The 18,740-nt window shown below is 46.3% G+C and overlaps 1 protein-coding gene across 6 annotated transcripts in view; it reads right to left on the bottom strand.

Annotated features, from left to right (window-relative positions):
- BTNL2 (butyrophilin like 2) overlaps positions 1-18,740 on the bottom strand; it is a 1,264,829-nt gene that overhangs the window by 1,217,359 nt on the left and 28,730 nt on the right. For all 6 annotated transcript variants that reach the window (XM_078848428.1, XM_078848426.1, XM_078848429.1 and 3 more), the window contains exon 4: positions 18,094-18,378. In XM_078848428.1, coding sequence (XP_078704554.1) covers positions 18,094-18,378 — 285 coding nt within the window. The remainder of the gene's footprint in view (positions 1-18,093; positions 18,379-18,740) is intronic.

Genomic DNA, 18,740 nt, shown 5'->3' on the forward strand with positions numbered 1-18,740 from the left:
AAATTCATCAAATTGAAATGTATGTCGTGCAACATCCATACTGCACTTGTGCAAGGGAAGTTGAACAAAATTATCACGGTGAGTTTCAGAGGCGCAAGCTGTTAAATGATGCAAAAACCAAGCTGAAAAGACAACAGTAACGGCTCAGATTTTGTTGTTACTGTTATCATTATTATTACTGGGCTATGTTGATTGGGTTTTTTTGTCTGTGAAAGAAATTTTGGACATATTGGCAGATACCTTCTTTCATTATTATTTGGACTTCTATTATGTAAAGGATTTTTAAATTTAGTTCAGAATTGTTGTAATGCAGTCCACCTTTGACCAAAAAAGCAAAAGAACAACAAAAAAGACAAGACTGCGCAAAGCACTGGTTTGTTCTGTGTTTAGGTCCAGTAAAGATAAGACACAACTGTACCTTATATTTATTATTGAGTCTGCAAAAAATCCCTATGTAAATATGCACATGTAATTTATTTGTTTGTTTTTCCTACAGTTAGTTAAGTATTGTCAGAGCCGCATGCTGAGGCTGCCAAAAATTTGTGAGAACCCCAGCTCTAGAAAGTGTGAGGATTTTGTTTTCTATGTAACCATTACTTTCCAGTATTTATTCACTCTCGCTTGCATCTCTGTTCTTTGATAATAAACTCATTCCTGTTTTCTGTATATCTAAGTGCTGTGTTCTCAATAGAGTGGTTGGCCTGAATTGAATCTTACAAGCTGCTGTGGACCGCGCCTCTGGGGTTAGAGTCACAGTTCTGCATGTGCTCCGTGGAACGGGCTGAACACTCCAGAGGGACGCTCAGAGGCTTTGGGGGTGTCTATCGCTAACCTGTACACAGAGAGCGAGGCCTGCAGGGGGCTGGAAGGTCGGGCTTGCGCTGCCAGGAGTGGTGAATTAGCCTCTTAAGTCCCCTTGTGAATCCAGCCCTACCGTTCATTGGGACAAGTCCTCAGCTCCCTGAAGCTGTCCCGTTACCCAGGTCGCACGGTGCAGGTTTCCTCTCACCCATCAGACTTCGTTTTTAAAGGAAAGCTGAGATGCAGGAGATCAAGGTGGCGCTTCCAATGAACAAGTACCAGGTCACCCTCCCCATGGGATTCAGCCTCGTATGGTCCTTGCTCCAGACCCCCAACTCTGTGGGTCTCAAGCAGGGGTACACGTATCCCTGGGGTACACAGAGCTCTTCCGAGGAGTAGGTCAACTCATCTAGATATTGGCCTAGTTTTACAACGGGCTACATAAAAAGCACTAGCGAAGTCAGTGCAAACTAAAATTTCAGACAGACACTGACTTGTTTACACTGTTCTATATGCAATACACTGACATGTAAGTACAATACTTATTTCCAATGGATTTATTTTATAATTGAATGGTAAAAATGAGAGTCAGCCATTTTTCAGCAATAGTGGCTGTGGCAACATTTGTATTTTCATGTCGGATTTTCAAAGCAAGTCATTTTTAAGCCACGTAAAACTTGGGGTACGCAAGAGAAATCAGACTCCTGAAAGGGGTGCAGTGGTCTGGAAAGGTTGAGAGCCACTGCCCTAACTCATCTCACAGCCTGGGACGTCTTCTCGACTGACGCTCCGCAGGAAAGCTAGAGATGAAAGACAACACCAGAGCCCAGCTTCCCAGTACAGGGAGGGGGAGGAAAGACTCACCCCGGCCTTTCCTTGTTACAGGGACCCACAGTGACACGGACTCTCTCTCACTCTGCAGCTTCTCAGGCTCTGCAGATGGGAACAGCTACGGGTGGATAAAAGACAGCCAGGTTCTGTCTGAGACGTGTGCCGCGGAGCTCAAATGGATCTACCAGAAAGAAGCGGCCATGATATAAACAGCGCAACTGAGGATCCACATTTGTGTATCTGTAATGAGAATTACCTCCCTGTGAAGACTCCTGGGTAGGGCCCTACCAAATTCACCCATCCAGTTTGGTAAATTTCACGATCATGAGATTTTTAAAAGTCTTTTAAATTTCACAGTTTTAGCTATTTCAATCTGAAATGTCACCCTGTTGTAACTGTGTGGATCCCATCCCAGAAGAGAGTCATGGGGGGTCTCAAGGCTATTGGGGGAGGGGTGTCACGGTATTGCGACCCTGACTTCGGCACTGCTCCTGGCAGTGGTGCTACCTTCAGAGCTGGGCTCCCGGCCGGCGGCCACGGAGCTTTCTGCTGCTGGGGGAGGTTCCTGGAGGTGGCTCTGATCTGGCCCTGGGAGCAGCCCATGCAGGGGACGAGGTCCTGTTCCTCCCCAGCCCAGCCCGAACTTGCAGCTAGTTCCTGGCACACGATAGGAGCCCCTGCCCGGGACGCTCCCAGCCCTGCCCCTCCCCCGTTCCAGGGTCCAGCCCTGCCACTAGGATAGTCCACTAGGATGCTGGCAGGGGGGTAAGCCTTGGGCAACAGGGTCAAAAGTGGCAGAGAAATAAGCCACTGGGCGTTTCTTTTCTCCGTGCATCTGAGTGAGAACTCCAAGTGCACACCTAGATTGTACGTGGCAGAAAAGGGTAAAAGGCTTAGAATAGTCAGGCAGCCCTAAGGCAGGGGCAGAAGCCAAACCCTGTTTGAGGGAAACAAAGACTATCCTAGCTCTGTATCTAGTTAATGTTCACCTGAATTTCCCCCAAATCGAGCATTTGATTCTTGACAATGTTTCATACAGAGAAACTCCAGGCAGGGAGTGAGAGTCCTATGATGAGCACATTTCCAATGCCCACCCTGGTAGCTTACTAGCTCTCTCCATTGCTTTCTATGCCATTGTGTAATGTCCTACAAGGCTTCCTCAGGGCTTCAAGGTTTCCTTCTTGAAACTTGAAACTTGATCAGGTAACAGGCCCCTGATCTGATTACCCAAAACCCCCAACCAGAACCTACCTACCTGCCTACTTACTTATTTTTTAATGAATTAACCCTGAAATTCTCACCATGCTGTATCTTTGGTCTGGGTTTGTTGCTAGAAGGAGCTTCTCAGTAATATGAAGATGGAATAAAAACATACCAGATTGATGACAAAGTTCAAACATGTTGGCCTTGTCTTGACACAGAATGTAATATGGGGTGATTATTTCTTCCCTGCATGGGGGGCAATGTTTAAATGTTTATGGCAATGCCATAAAATTATGAAAAAAGGTACCAAGTGGTAATATTGCACAAAATTACCCCCTCCACACAAAAAATTAATAGTAAATTATAAAAATACTGTAAAGGCACATCTGTCTCCAACATGTGTCTTAACCACAAAATACAGGTTGTGTGTCAATGCTCATAAAAATTAAAAAAACTTACACATATAAAAAAATTGGGATCCCTTTAGTTTCCAGGAAACGCAAACCCATAAAAAAAGGTTAACACTTTCATAAACATGCACAAAATGTAGGTATCAACAAAATCACATTATTTAAAAAAAATGCCCAACATGTAAAAATTGAGCTCCCTATGGAAGACTCCAGCAGAAACCATCCCTCTACTAATAATCAAGCCATAAAAGACCCATTCAATCCCTAACACTCTTAAGAAAGTATAACTATATTTGTAACTTGTGCAGAGGTCTGTATAAAGTTTCTGTATGCTTGGGTAATTATAACTTTAATAAAACTTATAAAATAAAATAAACCTTGCATTGGTAAATGTATGTGTGGTCACTACCTTTGGTCTTTGTGTTCCTAAAAACTCTAAATCTAAAGCAAGTAGCAAAGGTAACTTTCACTGTGTTAAGCTTAAAACTGTAGCTGCCAGAGCCGAACCCACGGTGGTGTAATACCACATTGCAAAATTCACTTTAAATAAAATTAAAGGCTACCCCCTGATAGCTGCAGCCCTCAATACCAGCTCCAGCACCACCTTCAGCACCATCCCCACTGCCTGCAGACCGACTTCCATGCTACCACGTCCAGCAGCCACTGGAAAACTCTGGGGTTGGGTGGGCTCTGAGCAATGCATGGAGTGAAATGGGCAGATGTACCATGTGCATTCCACCCCCATAAAACAGCATTCAATAAGATCAACATTTTGACTAGGGGGAAGGAGAACTGGAGGTGCCCTTCTGACTTCCAGTTCCACTATTAGTGAGCCCATGGAGCTTGGACTTTAGCTATTGGTCCCCTTTTGCACAGGAAGAAAAGGAGGACTTGTGGCACCTTAGAGACTAACCAATTTACTTGAGCATAAGCTTTCGTGAGCTACAGCTCACTTCATCAGATGCTCATGCTCCAATAAATTGGTTAGTCTCTAAGGTGCCACAAGGACTCCTTTTCTTTTTGCAAATACAGACTAACATGGCTGCTACTCTGAAACCTGTCCTTTTGCACAGGGTTGCACTTTATTTCACACTGCACACTTCTGAAGAATTATTTGTGGACAGGAAGTTATGGTGCCTGCAATGGTCTTTGGGTTATTTCAGCATTTTGTTTTGTTAATGAATTGGCTGGCTTGGACAATACATTGGCATATGAGTGTCAGGAAATAAAGGAAGAGTCAGGAAGTTGTATCCAAAGATTTTAAATAAAATATCAGATTCTTTTAAAAGCAACAGCAAATAACCAAGAGCAAATCAGCACATAGGAAATAGACACAATGCCAATGTACAGCATTACAGTCCCTCATCACATCTCCACATCACCCAGTGCTGCAAGGATGTAGGTGTGTAAGCCATCCCTTGTTTCCCTTGTTCACCTGGACCCAACCTCTGTGATGACAGCAGGAGCGATGGAAGCTCCATAAAAGTGTGGGGAGCCACCGGCACCTAAACTCTGGCCCTGCCCTCCCCCACTACCCCTTTTCCCAATGCCCTGCTCCCACATCACCCCTTCCTCCTGAGCCCCCACCCTCACACCACCTCTGCCCCGTAAGGCCCTACCCCTGCTCACTCCTCTCTGCCCCCGCATCGCTTGCTCTTACGGCTTGTTAAAAGTTGGAGGGCATAGTCCCCCATTTTTAAAAGTGATGGGGCCATGGACCCCTGACTCCCCATTCCAGCACCCCTGGATGACAGGTGCACATTCTGGATGTCTGTATGGGACTGCAACCAGCAGTGTCTTTCTCCTTGCAGATGCTAGGCAGAGCACAGCAGACCACAGCCATATGGATGGCACTGGCTATGTTGGTGTCCAAATGGTCTGTAGGTGGCACCATATTGCCTTCAGCCTGCCAAATGTGCACTCCATGTCCCTAGAAATCCTAGTGCCAAACACGAAACTACAGCATTCATGTCAACACACGTGTATGGAGTACGGATCATGTGCAGCTCGGCAGTGTGGACTTTTACAAGTGGACTTGACTAATGTGTGCACATGCCTGCAAGGCAGGATGGAGCACACGCTGCAGTGTAGACACACCCTTAGCTACTAACCTGACCAGTGGCTAGAGTTCTCTTGGATTGCAGAGGCTAGTGACAGACAGGCTGCACAATCTTAGGACCAAGGAAATTGGCTTGTCTTCCTCCATCTCTGCTCTCAATGGCTCTTAAATCCAGGGACACCACCCCTCTCCCAGGTTTATAGAAACTGTGCATTACAGGCTCTGCAGAAACATTGGAGACCTCCAGCATCTTAGGATGAGGATGTGTGAGGCTAGACTGGCTGATGACAAGTGTCCCAGAGGGGTATTTCTTCCTGTGTCTCAGGGACACAGTCTGAGCTGTGATTGCAAATCCCAGACCCAGAGCCAAGGGTGGATTTTCTCCCCAGCAAAGGAAGTCGGTGGGAAAGTGAATATCAGTACCCCTTTATCAGCATCAAAAAATGCCACCTTCCCCACTTCATAGTCCAGAGAAACCCGGATCCTCTTGGGCACCTGCTTCAGGGCCAATGGGGAGCGAGGAGAAGTGACAGCGAGGTACTGATTCCCCCAATGGCCCACAGCCCAGATCCCCTCCTCAGTGCTAAATATGATCTCTCCTTTCCTCCTCACAGACTCTCTAGCGATCCCCACAGCCCAGTATCCCCCATGTCCCACCTCCACCTCCCAGTAATGTCTCCCTGAGTTGAACCCCTCGTAGCCCAGCACACAACGTTCATATTCAAATCTCTTAGGATTGTCGAGGCAATCCAGCCGTGTGAATAGCCGTTTAACACTTTTGCAATCCACAGACAGGAGAAGATGGGGATGAACTGTGTCTGGATCCAAGTCACATTCTCTGGGAAAGAAAAAATCAGAGCATTAAGGGCAGAGCTCAGCCCTGCGGGAGAGTTTGATCATGTCAGTGACAGAATCTGCCCCAGATGGAGTGTGACTTAGGGAATCGCCTTCCTCCAGAATTTACCAGGTTGGAATGGGGAGCAGCTCTGAGATCTCAGCACAGTGCAGGGGAGAGTCACTCCCCTGACAGAGATGTGTCAGTAACAGAGTGAAGGGATCAGCTGGGCCAGGCCTCAGAATCAGGGTCTATCCCCTCCTGGCCCCACCTCTCCCCATGGAGGGGACTAGTATCCCTGGGGGGACACAGCAGATTATATGAAGTCAAGAATATTGACACAGCTCCCCCCCCCCCCCGAAGTGCTTTATTTCCAGCATGAGTCCTTTTGTTTCCCAGCTGCTTCCTCCTTTCAATGTGATATAGGCCTCCTCACTCTCCTCCCCTCTCCAAATGCTGGATCTCTGACATGCTCCTTCCTCAGACAGCAACAGGCCACATGGGGCAAGGACTTGACATGCCTCAGATTTCACTGCTCAGCAGCAGGTCCCGTTTCTCCCAAGGGCGGCTGCTCTGGGGAACTGCACTCACCCTCCTGTTAATTGCTATCATCTTCAAAACTGCTCATCATCCCACCCTTCCCTTCCCTTCCCTTCCCTTCCTCTCCTTCCCACCACCACCTTCACTCCCCCACCCATCTCTCCTCCACTGCTCGCTCTGGCTCATGTGCAGGAAGCAGGATCTTCCTCCCCTACATTTTATTTCCTCACTTACCCCAGCCCCTCTAGCTGTAATTCTAGTCAACACTTTTCCCATCTCCATCATCATGGTATCTAAACACCAGACACAGAATTCAGTTGCTCCTTGTCTGCAGAGCATAGCTCTGTCCCTCTCCCAGGCAGTGAGGGCTGAAGAAGAGTGAGGAGGAGACATGAGCAGGAGCAGGAAGGCAATTGATGGGAAGACAGGGCAGGCCTTGGCCCTGGGGTAGCAGCTGGGCAGGGTCATGTTCCATTGTACAATGACTGGGAGGTGCTCTCAGAAAGCCCTTCAGGGGGCAGGGCACATGCAGACAGAGGAGTGGGAGGAGCTGTGTATGATCTGGATGCATTGTGCTGTGGCAGGACATAGGCATAAAACCTGCCTCACATCCTGATGCGCACCAACATACAGGATGCTTGTGAGGTCTGCCCTGAACTACTCACTGCTGCAATCAAGGAGAAGGTGCAACATTTTCTTATGAAAGGTGATGGACATTGATACAGTATGATCTTCAATTACCTTTTTCCAGAGGGGCAGCAAGCTTTCTCCAGCCTGAAACCAACCACATAATCAGAGATGAGAATTCCCCAGAACAAATTCTCTAGGATTCAATAGGGTACAGAATGGTACACTGAGGGAAAAATAGATTTATAATGTCTATCAGATGTTTATGATAAAATAAAGAATCAGAAACACACCTAGATTGTGTAAGTGCTTCTCTCACAGAGGCTACACCTTTAACACACTCTTTTGTATTATGTCAGGTTCCATTAACTATGCAACTGTCAAAAAACTTACGATCTGATTTTTCAACGGACACATTAGAATTAGGATGCAAAATACCTGGTCAGAAAAGCCTGAACCTGGTCCCACCGAGGTCAGTGAAAAATCTCCCATCTATTTCAGAGGGAGCAGAATAGAACATATATGTGCAGCAATCGTGAAAAGATGGCTGCACGTGCTTAACTTTACAGATCGGAGTCACTCCACTGAGTCCCATGAGTTCTACTCAGATACAGCAAGTCAAATCTGAAAGCTAATCCTAATTTTTGAATTAAAAGTGTTTTTCTTGACAAATTGCCTTTTTCAGAAACAAACATTTTTCTTCAAAACATTGCCAATTTAATTTCAATTTTATGACAAAGATCCATTTTCCACTTCTTTTCTGCACTATTTCTCAGTACTGTCAGGATCAAAGTTAAATCTGACAGCTCCTTTCTTTTCAAATCCCTTATCTTATTTTGTTTATTCTGTGTGACATTGATCAGCCTTACCTCTATTCCACATTTTTTAAAATCGAAATTGAAAAAAGAAAAACAACCTCCCCCAAGAAATAAATAATCAGAAAAACAACCCTGCCACCCCAAAATCAATCAACCTAACAAAAAAACTAAATAAACGTCAACACCACAATGACAACAAAACTCTCTGATCAGTATACAACTGCGTGCAAAAAATAGAAAGAAGCAAAAGAAGACTTACCAAGCTCTGCAGTAAGTTTCCCTAAAAATGTAGAGAAATAAATATTCATTATTATATCCAGTTTTATCATCCAGAGCTTCTATCCCCCTGGATACACAGTTGAAAGGCTGTATTCTCTATGTATGAAATTCACACTATCGCTAAAGAGGGCAGTGTCTGAGTTATGGGAGTGTTGGGCAGAGAGATGTTACAATTGACAATACTTAGCTGTGATGATTCAAAAAGGGCTTGGTTTTAAACCTGAAAGTTGCTAGGAACTTTTTCCTCCCTGGAATAGATGCATTTATTTACTTCCCTGGCATGGGGTGTTTCTGTAGGGCCCAGCACTATAGAGCTCAGGTGCACTGCACTTTGTTAGCAAAAAGAGATTTCAGTAAAGATACCACACGCAGGACACAGAGCACCTCTGAAGCCTCGCAATGGCCAGTGTACTCACTTTGATCTCAGCTGCAGCTCCTGCACATCCCCTATCTGGAATCTACAAAATCCTGGCCTGGTGGCTTCACTCCCATTTCTCTGCCGACCTGATACTTGTCATGTGACAATGGTAAAGCTCAACAGAGTCATTTTCTATATCACTGACCAGATCATGTTGTTATAATAAGGAAACAGAGCTATCCCTAAAACTCCTCAGTCTCTATCTTCATTTCTCCCTGTACTTCACTGTCCAGCCCCAGCTTCTGGCTTCCTGCATAGATTTATAGTACATATAGCCACACACACACACACCTCTTTCTCAGCAGTTGTTGACGTTATTTTGGCAGGTGTTAATAGGATTTTGATCCAAAGAGGATCACAGACTTTGTTAAACCCAAGCATCTGCCTTCAGGTTCAGTAGAAAGAATCATTATGGCCTTTTGTGTTGTGATCCAGCTAGAAATAATGAAAACTACTGCCCAGTGCACTGGGCACAAAGCCAACCCAGGTAGATTAACAGGGCTATCACTGATAGTGAACTCAGGGGCTAAAAGACCGTGTGTGTGTGTGTGTGTGTGTGTGTGTGTGTGTGTGTGTGCGCGCACGTGCGTGCATGTGTGTTTGTTGGAGGTAGAAAACCAAAAGAAACCTGGCAAAGGAGTTATGGGTGTGAACGGAAGCAGATAGGGCTCCTTGGGCACAGAGCTCACTACAGTGGAAGATTGGGGATTTTCTGAGCAAGGAAACTGTCTGCTGTTGTTGGTTTCTACTGTGTTCTAGGATAAAAGACTTTCCTCTACATATTCTGTAAATAACAAGATGACACCAAGAATAGACCTAACTTGTATCTATCAGAAACAACTCTGCACAAAGGGGAAAAACTGATACCAAGCTGGCATGAAGCCCTTCCCCGCTGTGCAGGAGGGCACAGAGTCCCCCTTGTCTCCCACTTAATGTCACCTCCCGCAGGAGGGGAATTTCACCCTCAGTGAAGATACATCTTAAATCATGTTCTCTATGTTCTCATCTCCTACCTATTGAATTATCATCAATACATTATTGTGATATTTCATGTGAGTTTCAAGTTGGTGTTCCTTTATTACCAATAATCACAACAACAAAAATTAACAGCAAACAACTTCATAGAACAGTTTCTATTAGGAGAAAACATTTGAAAAGCAAGTTGTTTAAGAATATTTACAGTTAATGTAGATTGAAAGAAATGTTTGCATTATATGAATCCTTAGCACCTCGATAAACATTAAATTTTTGTTTTACTAATCATGTGACTACATTGGAGTTCAATATCAAAGAGTGAGTATTTCCAAGTTGTGAAAGTTCTGAATTCCCAGCAGAATTAGAGCCCAGTCCTGCTTCCTGGCATATCCTACATATCCAGCAACTTTGTTGGGAGCTTTAGGGGTGCAAGGAGTGTAATTTCAGGCCCTAATATTATCAACTGTATTGTTCTAGGACTTGTGCATTTAGTGCTTGATCCTTCACTCCCTGAAGTCAATGACAAAGCTCTTATTGATGATAGTGGTGTTTCTGGTTCTAAAATCTCTCCCATAATAAATAATAAATAATAAATAATAATAATAATGAGGAGACAAATTTGTGGAAAATTTTACTTGTTGGAGGAAAGATAATGACACCAATGTCGGTATCACATTTCCCAAACAAATAAATAAATAAAATAAACAGCGATAAATAAAAATTATTACTAGAAAATATGAATGGCCATACTGGGTCAGACCAAAGGTCCATCTAGCCCAGTATCCTGTCTTCCGACAGTGGCCAATGCCAGGTGCCCCCAGAGGGAATGAACAAAACAGGTAATCATCAAGTGATCATCCCATAGCCCATTCCCATCTTCTGGCAAACAGAGGCTAGGGACACCATCCCTGCCCATCCTGGCTAATAGCCATTGATGGACCTATCATCCATGAACTTATCTAGTTCTTTTTTGAACCTTGTTATAGGCTTGGCCTTCACAACATCCTCTGGCAAAGAATTCCACAGGTTGACTCTGCGTTGTGTGAAGAAATACTTCCTTTTGTTTCTTTTAAACCTGCTGCCTATTAATTTCATTTTATGACCCCCTAGTTCTTGTGTTATGAGAAGGAGTAAATAACACTTCCTTATTTATTTTCTCCACACCAGTGATGATTTTATAGACCTCAATCATACCTCCCCTCAGTTGTTTCTTTTCCAAGCTGAAAAGTCCCAGTTTTATTAATGTCTCCTCATACGGAAGCTGTTCCATATCCCTAATAAATTTTGTTGCCCTTTTCTGAACCTTTTCCAATCCCAACATATATTTTTTGAGATGGGGTGACTACATCTGCATGCAGTATTCAAGATGTGGGTGTACCATGGATTTACACAGAGGTATCTATCCCTTTCTTAATGATTCACAACATTCTGTTTGCTTTTTTGACTGATGCTTCACATTAAGTGGATGTTTTCAGAAAACTATCCATAATGACTCCAAGCCCTGGTCTACACTAGGACTTTAGGTCGAATTTAGCAGCATTAAATCGATGTAAACCTGCACCCGTCCACACGATGAAGCCCTTTATTTTGACTTAAAGGGCTCTTAAAATCGATTTCCTTACTCCATCCCTGACAAGTGGATTAGCGCTTAAATCGACCTTGCCGGCTCGAATTTGGGGTACTGTGGACACAATTCGACGGTATTGGCCTCCAGGAGCTATCCCAGAGTGCTCCATTGTGACTGCTCTGGACAGCACTCTCAACTCAGATGCACTGGCCAGGTAGACAGGAAAAGAATCGCAAACTTTTGAATCTCATTTCCTGTTTGGCCAGCGTGGCAAGCTGCAGGTGACCATGCAGAGCTCATCAGCAGAGGTGACCATGATGGAGTCCCAGAATCGCAAAAGAGCTCCAGCATGGACTGAACGGGAGGTACGGGATCTGATCGCTGTATGGGGAGAGGAATCCGTGCTATCAGAACTCCGTTCCAGTTTTCGAAATGCCAAAACCTTTGTCAAAATCTCCCAGGGCATGAAGGACAGAGGCCATAACAGGGACCCAAAGCAGTGCCGCGAGAAACTTAAGGCGCTGAGGCAAGCCTACCAGAAAACCAGAGAGGCGAATGGCCGCTCCGGATCAGAGCCCCAAACATGCCGCTTCTATGATGAGCTGCATGCCATTTTAGGGGGTTCAGCCACCACTACCCCAGCCGTGTTGTTTGACTCCTTCAATGGAGATGGAGGCAATACGGAAGCAGGTTTTGGGGACGAAGAAGATGATGATGAGGAGGAGGTTGTAGATAGCTCACAGCAAGCAAGCGGACAAACCAGTTTTCCCGACAGCCAGGAACGGTTTCTCACCCTGGACCTGGAGCCAGTACACCCCGGACCCACCCAAGGCTGCCTCCTGGACCCGGCAGGAGGAGAAGGGACCTCCAGTGAGTGTACCTTTTAAAATACTATACATGGTTTAAAAGCAAGCATGTGAAAAGATTAATTTGCCCAGGCATTCACGGCTCTCCTGGATGTACTCCCAAAACCTTTGCAAAAGGTTTCTGGGGAGGGCAGCCTTATTGCGTCCTCCATGGTAGGACACTTTACCACTCCAGGCCAGTAGCATGTACTTGGGAATCATTGTACAACAAAGCATTGCAGTGTATGTTTGCTGGCGTTCAAACAACATCCGTTCTTTATCTCTCTGTGTTATCCTCAGGAGAGTGATATCATTCATGGTCACCTGGTTGAAATAGGATGCTTTTCTTCAGGGGACACTCAGAGGTGCCCGTTCCTGCTGGGTTGTTTGCCTGTGGCTGAACAGAAATGTTCCCCACTGTGAGCCACGGGGAGGAGGGAGGGTTGAGGGGGTAGCCACGCGGTGGGGGGAGGCAAAATGCGACCTTGTAACGAAAGCACATGTGCTATGTATGTAATGTTAACAGCAAGGTTTACCCTGAAAGACTGTAGCCACTGTTTTATAAAATGTGTCTTTTTAAATACTGCTGTCCCTTTTTTTTCTCCGCCAGCTGCATGTGTTTCAATGATCACAGGATCTTCTCCTTCCCAGAGGCTAGTGAAGATTAGAAAGAAAAAAAAACGCACTTATGATGAAATGTTCTCTGAGCTCACGTTGTCCTCCCACACTGACAGAGCACAGAGGAATGCATGGAGGCAAATAATGTCAGAGTGCAGGAAAGCACAAAATGACCGGGAGGAGAGGTGGCGGGCTGAAGAGAGTAAGTGGCGGGCTGAAGAGAGGGCTGAAGCTGAAAGGTGGTGGCAGCGTGATGAGAGGAGGCAGGATTCAATGCTGAGGCTGCTGGAGGATCAAACTAATATGCTCCAGAGTATGGTTGAGCTGCAGCAAAGGCAGCTGGAGCACAGACTGCCACTACAGCCCCTGTGTAACTAACCACCCTCCTCCCCAAGTTCCATAGCCTCCACACCCAGACGCCCAAGAACGCGGTGGGGGGGTCTCCGGCCAACCAGCCACTCCACCACAGAGGATTGCCCAAAAGACAGAAGGCTGGCATTCAATAAATTTTAAAGTTGTAAACTTTTAAAGTGCTGGGTGGCATTTTCATTCCCTCCTCCACCACCCCTCCTGGGCTACCTTGGTAGTCATCCCCCTATTTGTGTGATGAATAAATAAAGAATGCATGAATGTGAAGCAACAATGACTTTATTGACTCTGCAAGCAGTGATCGAAGGGAGGAGGGGAGGGTGGTTAGCTTACAGGGAAGTAGAGTGAACCAAGGGGCGGGGGGTTTCATTGAGGAGAAACAAACAGAACTTTCACACCGTAGCCTGGCCAGTCATGAAACTGGTTTTCAAAGCTTCTCTGATGCGCACCGCGCCCTCCTGTGCTCTTCTAACCACCCTGGTGTCTGGCTGCACGTAACCAGCAGCCAGACGATTTGCCTCAACCTCCCACCCCTCCATAAATGTCTCCCTCTTACTCTCACAGATATTATGGAGTGCACAGCAAGCAGTAATAACAGTGGGAATATTGGTTTCGCTGAGGTCTAAGCGAGTCAGTAAACTGCGCCAGCGCGCCTTTAAACGTCCAAATGCACATTCTACCACCATTCTGCACTTGCTCAGCCTGTAGTTGAACAGCTCTTGACTACTGTCCAGGCTGCCTGTGTATGGCTTCATGAGCCATGGCATTAAGGGGTAGGCTGGGTCCCCAAGGATACATATAGGCATTTCAACATCCCCAACAGTTATCTTCTGGTCTGGGAATAAAGTCCCTTCCTGCAGCTTTTGAAACAGACCAGAGTTCCTGAAGATGCGAGCGTCATGTACCTTTCCCGGCCATCCCACACTGATGTTGGTGAAACGTCCCTTGTGATCCACCAGAGCTTGCAGCACTATTTAAAAGTACCCCTTGCAGTTTATGTAGTCGCTGGCTTGGTGCTCCGGTGCCAAGATAGGGATATGGGTTCCATCTATGGCCCACCACAGTTAGGGAATCCCATTGCAGCAAAGCCATCCACTATGACCTGCACATTTCCCAGGGTCACTGCCCTTGATATCAGCAGATCTTTGATTGCGTGGGCTACTTGCATCACAGCAGCCCCCACAGTAGATTTGCCCAATCCAAATTGATTCCCAACTGACTGGTAGCTGTCTGGCGTTGCAAGCTTCCACAGGGCTATCGCCACTTGCTTCTCAACTGTGAGGGCTGCTCTCATCTTGGTATTCATGCGTTTCAGGGCAGGGGAAAGCAAGTCACAAAGTTCCATGAAAGTGCCCTTACGCATGCGAAAGTTTCGCAGCCACTGGGAATCGTCCCAGACCTGCAACACGATGCGGTCCCACCAGTCTGTGCTTGTTTCCCAAGCCCAGAATCGGTGTTCCACCGCATGAACCTGCCCCATTAGCACCATGATGCATGCACTGGCAGGGCCCATGCTTTCAGAGAAATCTGTGTCCATGTCCTGATCACTCACGTGACCACACTGACATCGCCTCCTCGCCCAGTATCGCTCTGCCAGGTTCTGGTGCTGCATATACTGCTGGATAATGTGTGTGGTGTTTAATGTGCTCCTAATTGCCAAAGTGAGCTGAGCGGCCTCCATGCTTGCCTTGGTATGGCATCCACACAGAAAAAAGTCACGGAACGATTGTCTGTCGTTGCTCTGACGGAGGGAGGGGCGACTGATGACATGGCTTACAGGGTTGGCTTACAGGGAATTAAAATCAACAAAGGGGGTGGCTTTACATCAAGGAGTATTTCAGGCAGGACTTCACGGAGGGTTCCAATAAGAAATGGTGCACCTAAGTAATTGTTCTTATTGGAACAAGCAGGTTGGTCTGGCCTCTGATTGATACATAGCTAGATTTACCTTGCTGCACCTTCTCTGTGAGTGACTGCAGTGTGACCTAGAGGAATGAGTCCCCTAGACGGGGCGGGAGGGGGGGAAGTGAATGAGTACAAAACAAATCTAGTCTTTTTCTTGTTTTGATCCACTCCATCTATCTTTTACATCTTTGGCTGGCAGCAGACGGTGCAGAAGGACTGCAAGCCATCCACATCTCATGGCTGCTCGGCAGGAGATGGTACAATAGGACTGCTAGCTATCCATATCGCCTCCTGCTCACCATAAGATGGTTCAATAGGACTGACTGCAGGACTAAAGAGAATGACCTGGTCAAGTCACTTCTAATGTAGTCCCTGCACCCATGTCTGCCCAGGTGCTCCTGGCCGACATGGCCAGGAGCACCTCGGACATGACGATGACGGCTACCAGTCCTATTGTACAGTCTGCTGCCACAAGGCAAGGGGTTGCTGCTGCTGAGTAGCAATGCAGTACCACGTCTGCCAGCACCCAGTAGACATACGGTGACGGTTACCTGAGCGGGCTCCATGCTTGCCGTGGTATGGCGTCTGCACAGGTAACTCAAGAAAAAAGGCGCAAAATGATTGTCTGCCCTTGCTTTCATGGAGGGAGGGAGGGAACGGAGGCCTGATGATATGTACCCAGAACCACCCGCGACAATGTTTTAGCCCCATCAGGCATTGGGATCTCAACCCAGAATTCCAATGGGCAGCAGAGACTGCGGGAACTGTGGGATAACTACCCACAGTGCAACACTCCGGAAGTCGACGTTTGCCTTGGTACTGTGGAAGCACTCCACCGAGTTAATGCACTTAGAGCATTTTCTGTGGGGACACACACACTCGAATATATAAAAACGATTTCTAAAAAAACGACTTCTATAAATTCGACCTAATTTTGTAGTGTAGACATACCCTAAGCAAGTGATTTTTAAGTCAGGAGAAACTTGTGGTATGCAAGACAAATCAGACTCCTGAAAGGGGTGCAGTGGTCTGGAAAGGTTGAGAGCCACTGCCCTAACTCATCTCACAGCCTGGGATGTCTTCTCTTTTCACTTTTCTCTAATTTTATGTGTCCCGTTATATATAAATGTGAAGGCTCAGCTGGTGTAACTCAGTGAAGTTCCTTTGCAAGGACATTTCCATACAAAACCATTATTTTTTGTTGCTTCTACATTTTTCATGTTACTTTTTAGTTTTTCAGATGTAGCCTTACTGCTTTTATTAGAAGAAAATCTTGCATTATATTTTCCTTTATAATGTTTACCTTTTATTTTAAATAAATAAATAGTGATACCAATGAAACATGCGAAAATCATCAGGATCACCGACAGAGCCACCATCCATGGATTCGCCTTTGGGAAAAAGGCAGCTGTAAAAGAAAACCCTAGAGGGACTCACATCACTCTGTAAGTAAGGGCAAAAATCAAAGGATTCCACATCATATAAAGCTACCTCCAGCAGGAGTAGTCTAAAACAAAGGTGGAAATACAGCCCTGTCTGCAGTGCACAGAGCACCAGAAACCTATATTACAAGGACTCCAACCAACACAGGCATCAATTCACAGATCAGCGTATGAATCAGCCTGGTTTAATTCACTGCTGTTGTTGCACAAAGAGACAACCTTGTCCAATGCCTAAAGCACTGGCTTCAGACTCAGGAGACTGAATTATGTTCCCCACACTTCTGGTGCCCTGCTGTATGAGCTTTACTATGTAATTTCCCCTCTGTTGCTCTATTTCCTGTCCAGTCTTTTGCTTGTCTTGTTCATTTAGTTTAGAACTATCATAGTTTATTTGTACAGTGCTCAGCACACTGGGGCTGCAATCATGGGCGGTGCGTAATGGAGGCTTGGGGAGAGGCCAGAAGCGGGAGTGCAGTGGCGGATTACCGCACAGACCCACAGGGCCTATGCCCAGGGGTCCTGGCCAATTTGGGGCCCCCGGAAAAATCCCCACTGCTACAGCCTTGGGGGTGGAGGAGCTCTTACTCCAGGGCCACAGTGGGGACACAGAGCCTTTCTGGACTCGGGGTGGCAGCAGACAGGGTGGAAAGGAACAAGCGGGGTGTGGGCCTCGAGAGAAGAGGTGGAGTGGGGGTGGAATGGGGGCAGGTTCGTGGTTGGAACAGGGGCAGGCTCACAGGGGAAGGGGTGGAATGGGGTGGGGCCACGGGTAGGGCCTTGGGAGGAATGGTGGAACGGGGGATGGGCTCTGGGCTTGGCGCTCTGGCCAGGGCCAATTGCTCTGCTGCAGTCCCGGCCATGGGTGAGAGCTCAGCCCCAGCTGGGGCTATGCTCTGAGCCCCTCCTCTCCATGGTCCCAAAAGAGCTCTCAGGCAGAAGCAAAAGCAGAAGCTCCCCCTGCAGTTCCCAGCTGCCTCTCCTCATAGTCACAGCTCCCAGCTTGCCGGCTCCGGCAGCTGTCACACAGGGCGACACCATGTGACCAAGCAGGGCCAGCAAATCCTGGCAAAAGTCTGGGGGAGCATGTGACCCCATGTGTCCCGCCGTGTCACCACTGCAGGGAGGAAGGTCTCGGGTTTCAGCCCCACTCCTGAAGCCCCAAGCCCCAGCAGGTGCTTCCCATGGGGCTGAAGCCCTGAGACCCCCCTCCCCACAGATTTGAAGCCCCAAACTCCTGCAGTCATGCCCCAGCTCTCAAACTTCTGAAGATTGTCATATGTGGCTTGGAGAGTCAGTAAATTTGGCCACCTCTGCTATACAGTATAGGTGGGATCTTCAAAAGTGTCTGAATTATTTAGGAGCATGAGTCTTGTTGACTTTCAGGATACTTTTTGAAAATTCCACCATTGGTTTGTTTCTTTTGTAGGGTTTTTTGTCTAAATATCATACTCTAGCCTTCATTGCTATTGATACATTTTAATGTAGTTAACCAATCTGCTGTTGTATTTTTTCTGTTGCTGATCACAGTGTGTTGCTTTGGTGGTAACTGACCTGATATATAAAATAATGTTGATTCCTTTTTTCGGTTGGTGTGGGTGCTCTTGACTACGCAAGACAAGTTCTGGTGTGAATTCTCTGTAATAACGATGGAATTTTCAATGTCAAACAGCTCATTGGCTTCTTTGGAATTTGTTTCAGAGAGCGATGGTAAATGCTGTCCACTGGCATCTCTCCACAGCACCTCAGGCTGTGGGTACCAGCCAACCAATCGACACACCACCCGGATCCCTCCATCCTGATAATCCTCAACAGAGATGTGAGGAGCAGTGCCTGAAGCTAGAGAAAATTAATAAATCAGTATTAATTTATGCACATGTTCAGCCTGGAGGATAAACATTTAAACTTTCCTTTTATTCCCTATACTCATGGACTCAGGAAACAATATGAGCAAGAAATTATAATTATTTCATGGAGCGGGAAGGGAAAACTTTTTCCTTCACTAGTTTTCCATTCCAGGATCTACACATGGCAAAACATTGTATTTCATGATTTCATGAATCCGTTAGCTGGTAAATGATCTTAACACTAACGGATAAAGAAAAAGATTGAGAAAAATAAAAGTTATATTTCAAATGTACCTTCAGGTGAAATATCTCTTCTTTGATCATATACAGTCTGCTTTAGCTAGCCCTATGGGT

This window comes from Lepidochelys kempii, chromosome 14 (genome assembly GCF_965140285.1).
Source record: "Lepidochelys kempii isolate rLepKem1 chromosome 14, rLepKem1.hap1, whole genome shotgun sequence".
Classification (NCBI taxonomy): domain Eukaryota; kingdom Metazoa; phylum Chordata; order Testudines; family Cheloniidae; genus Lepidochelys; species Lepidochelys kempii.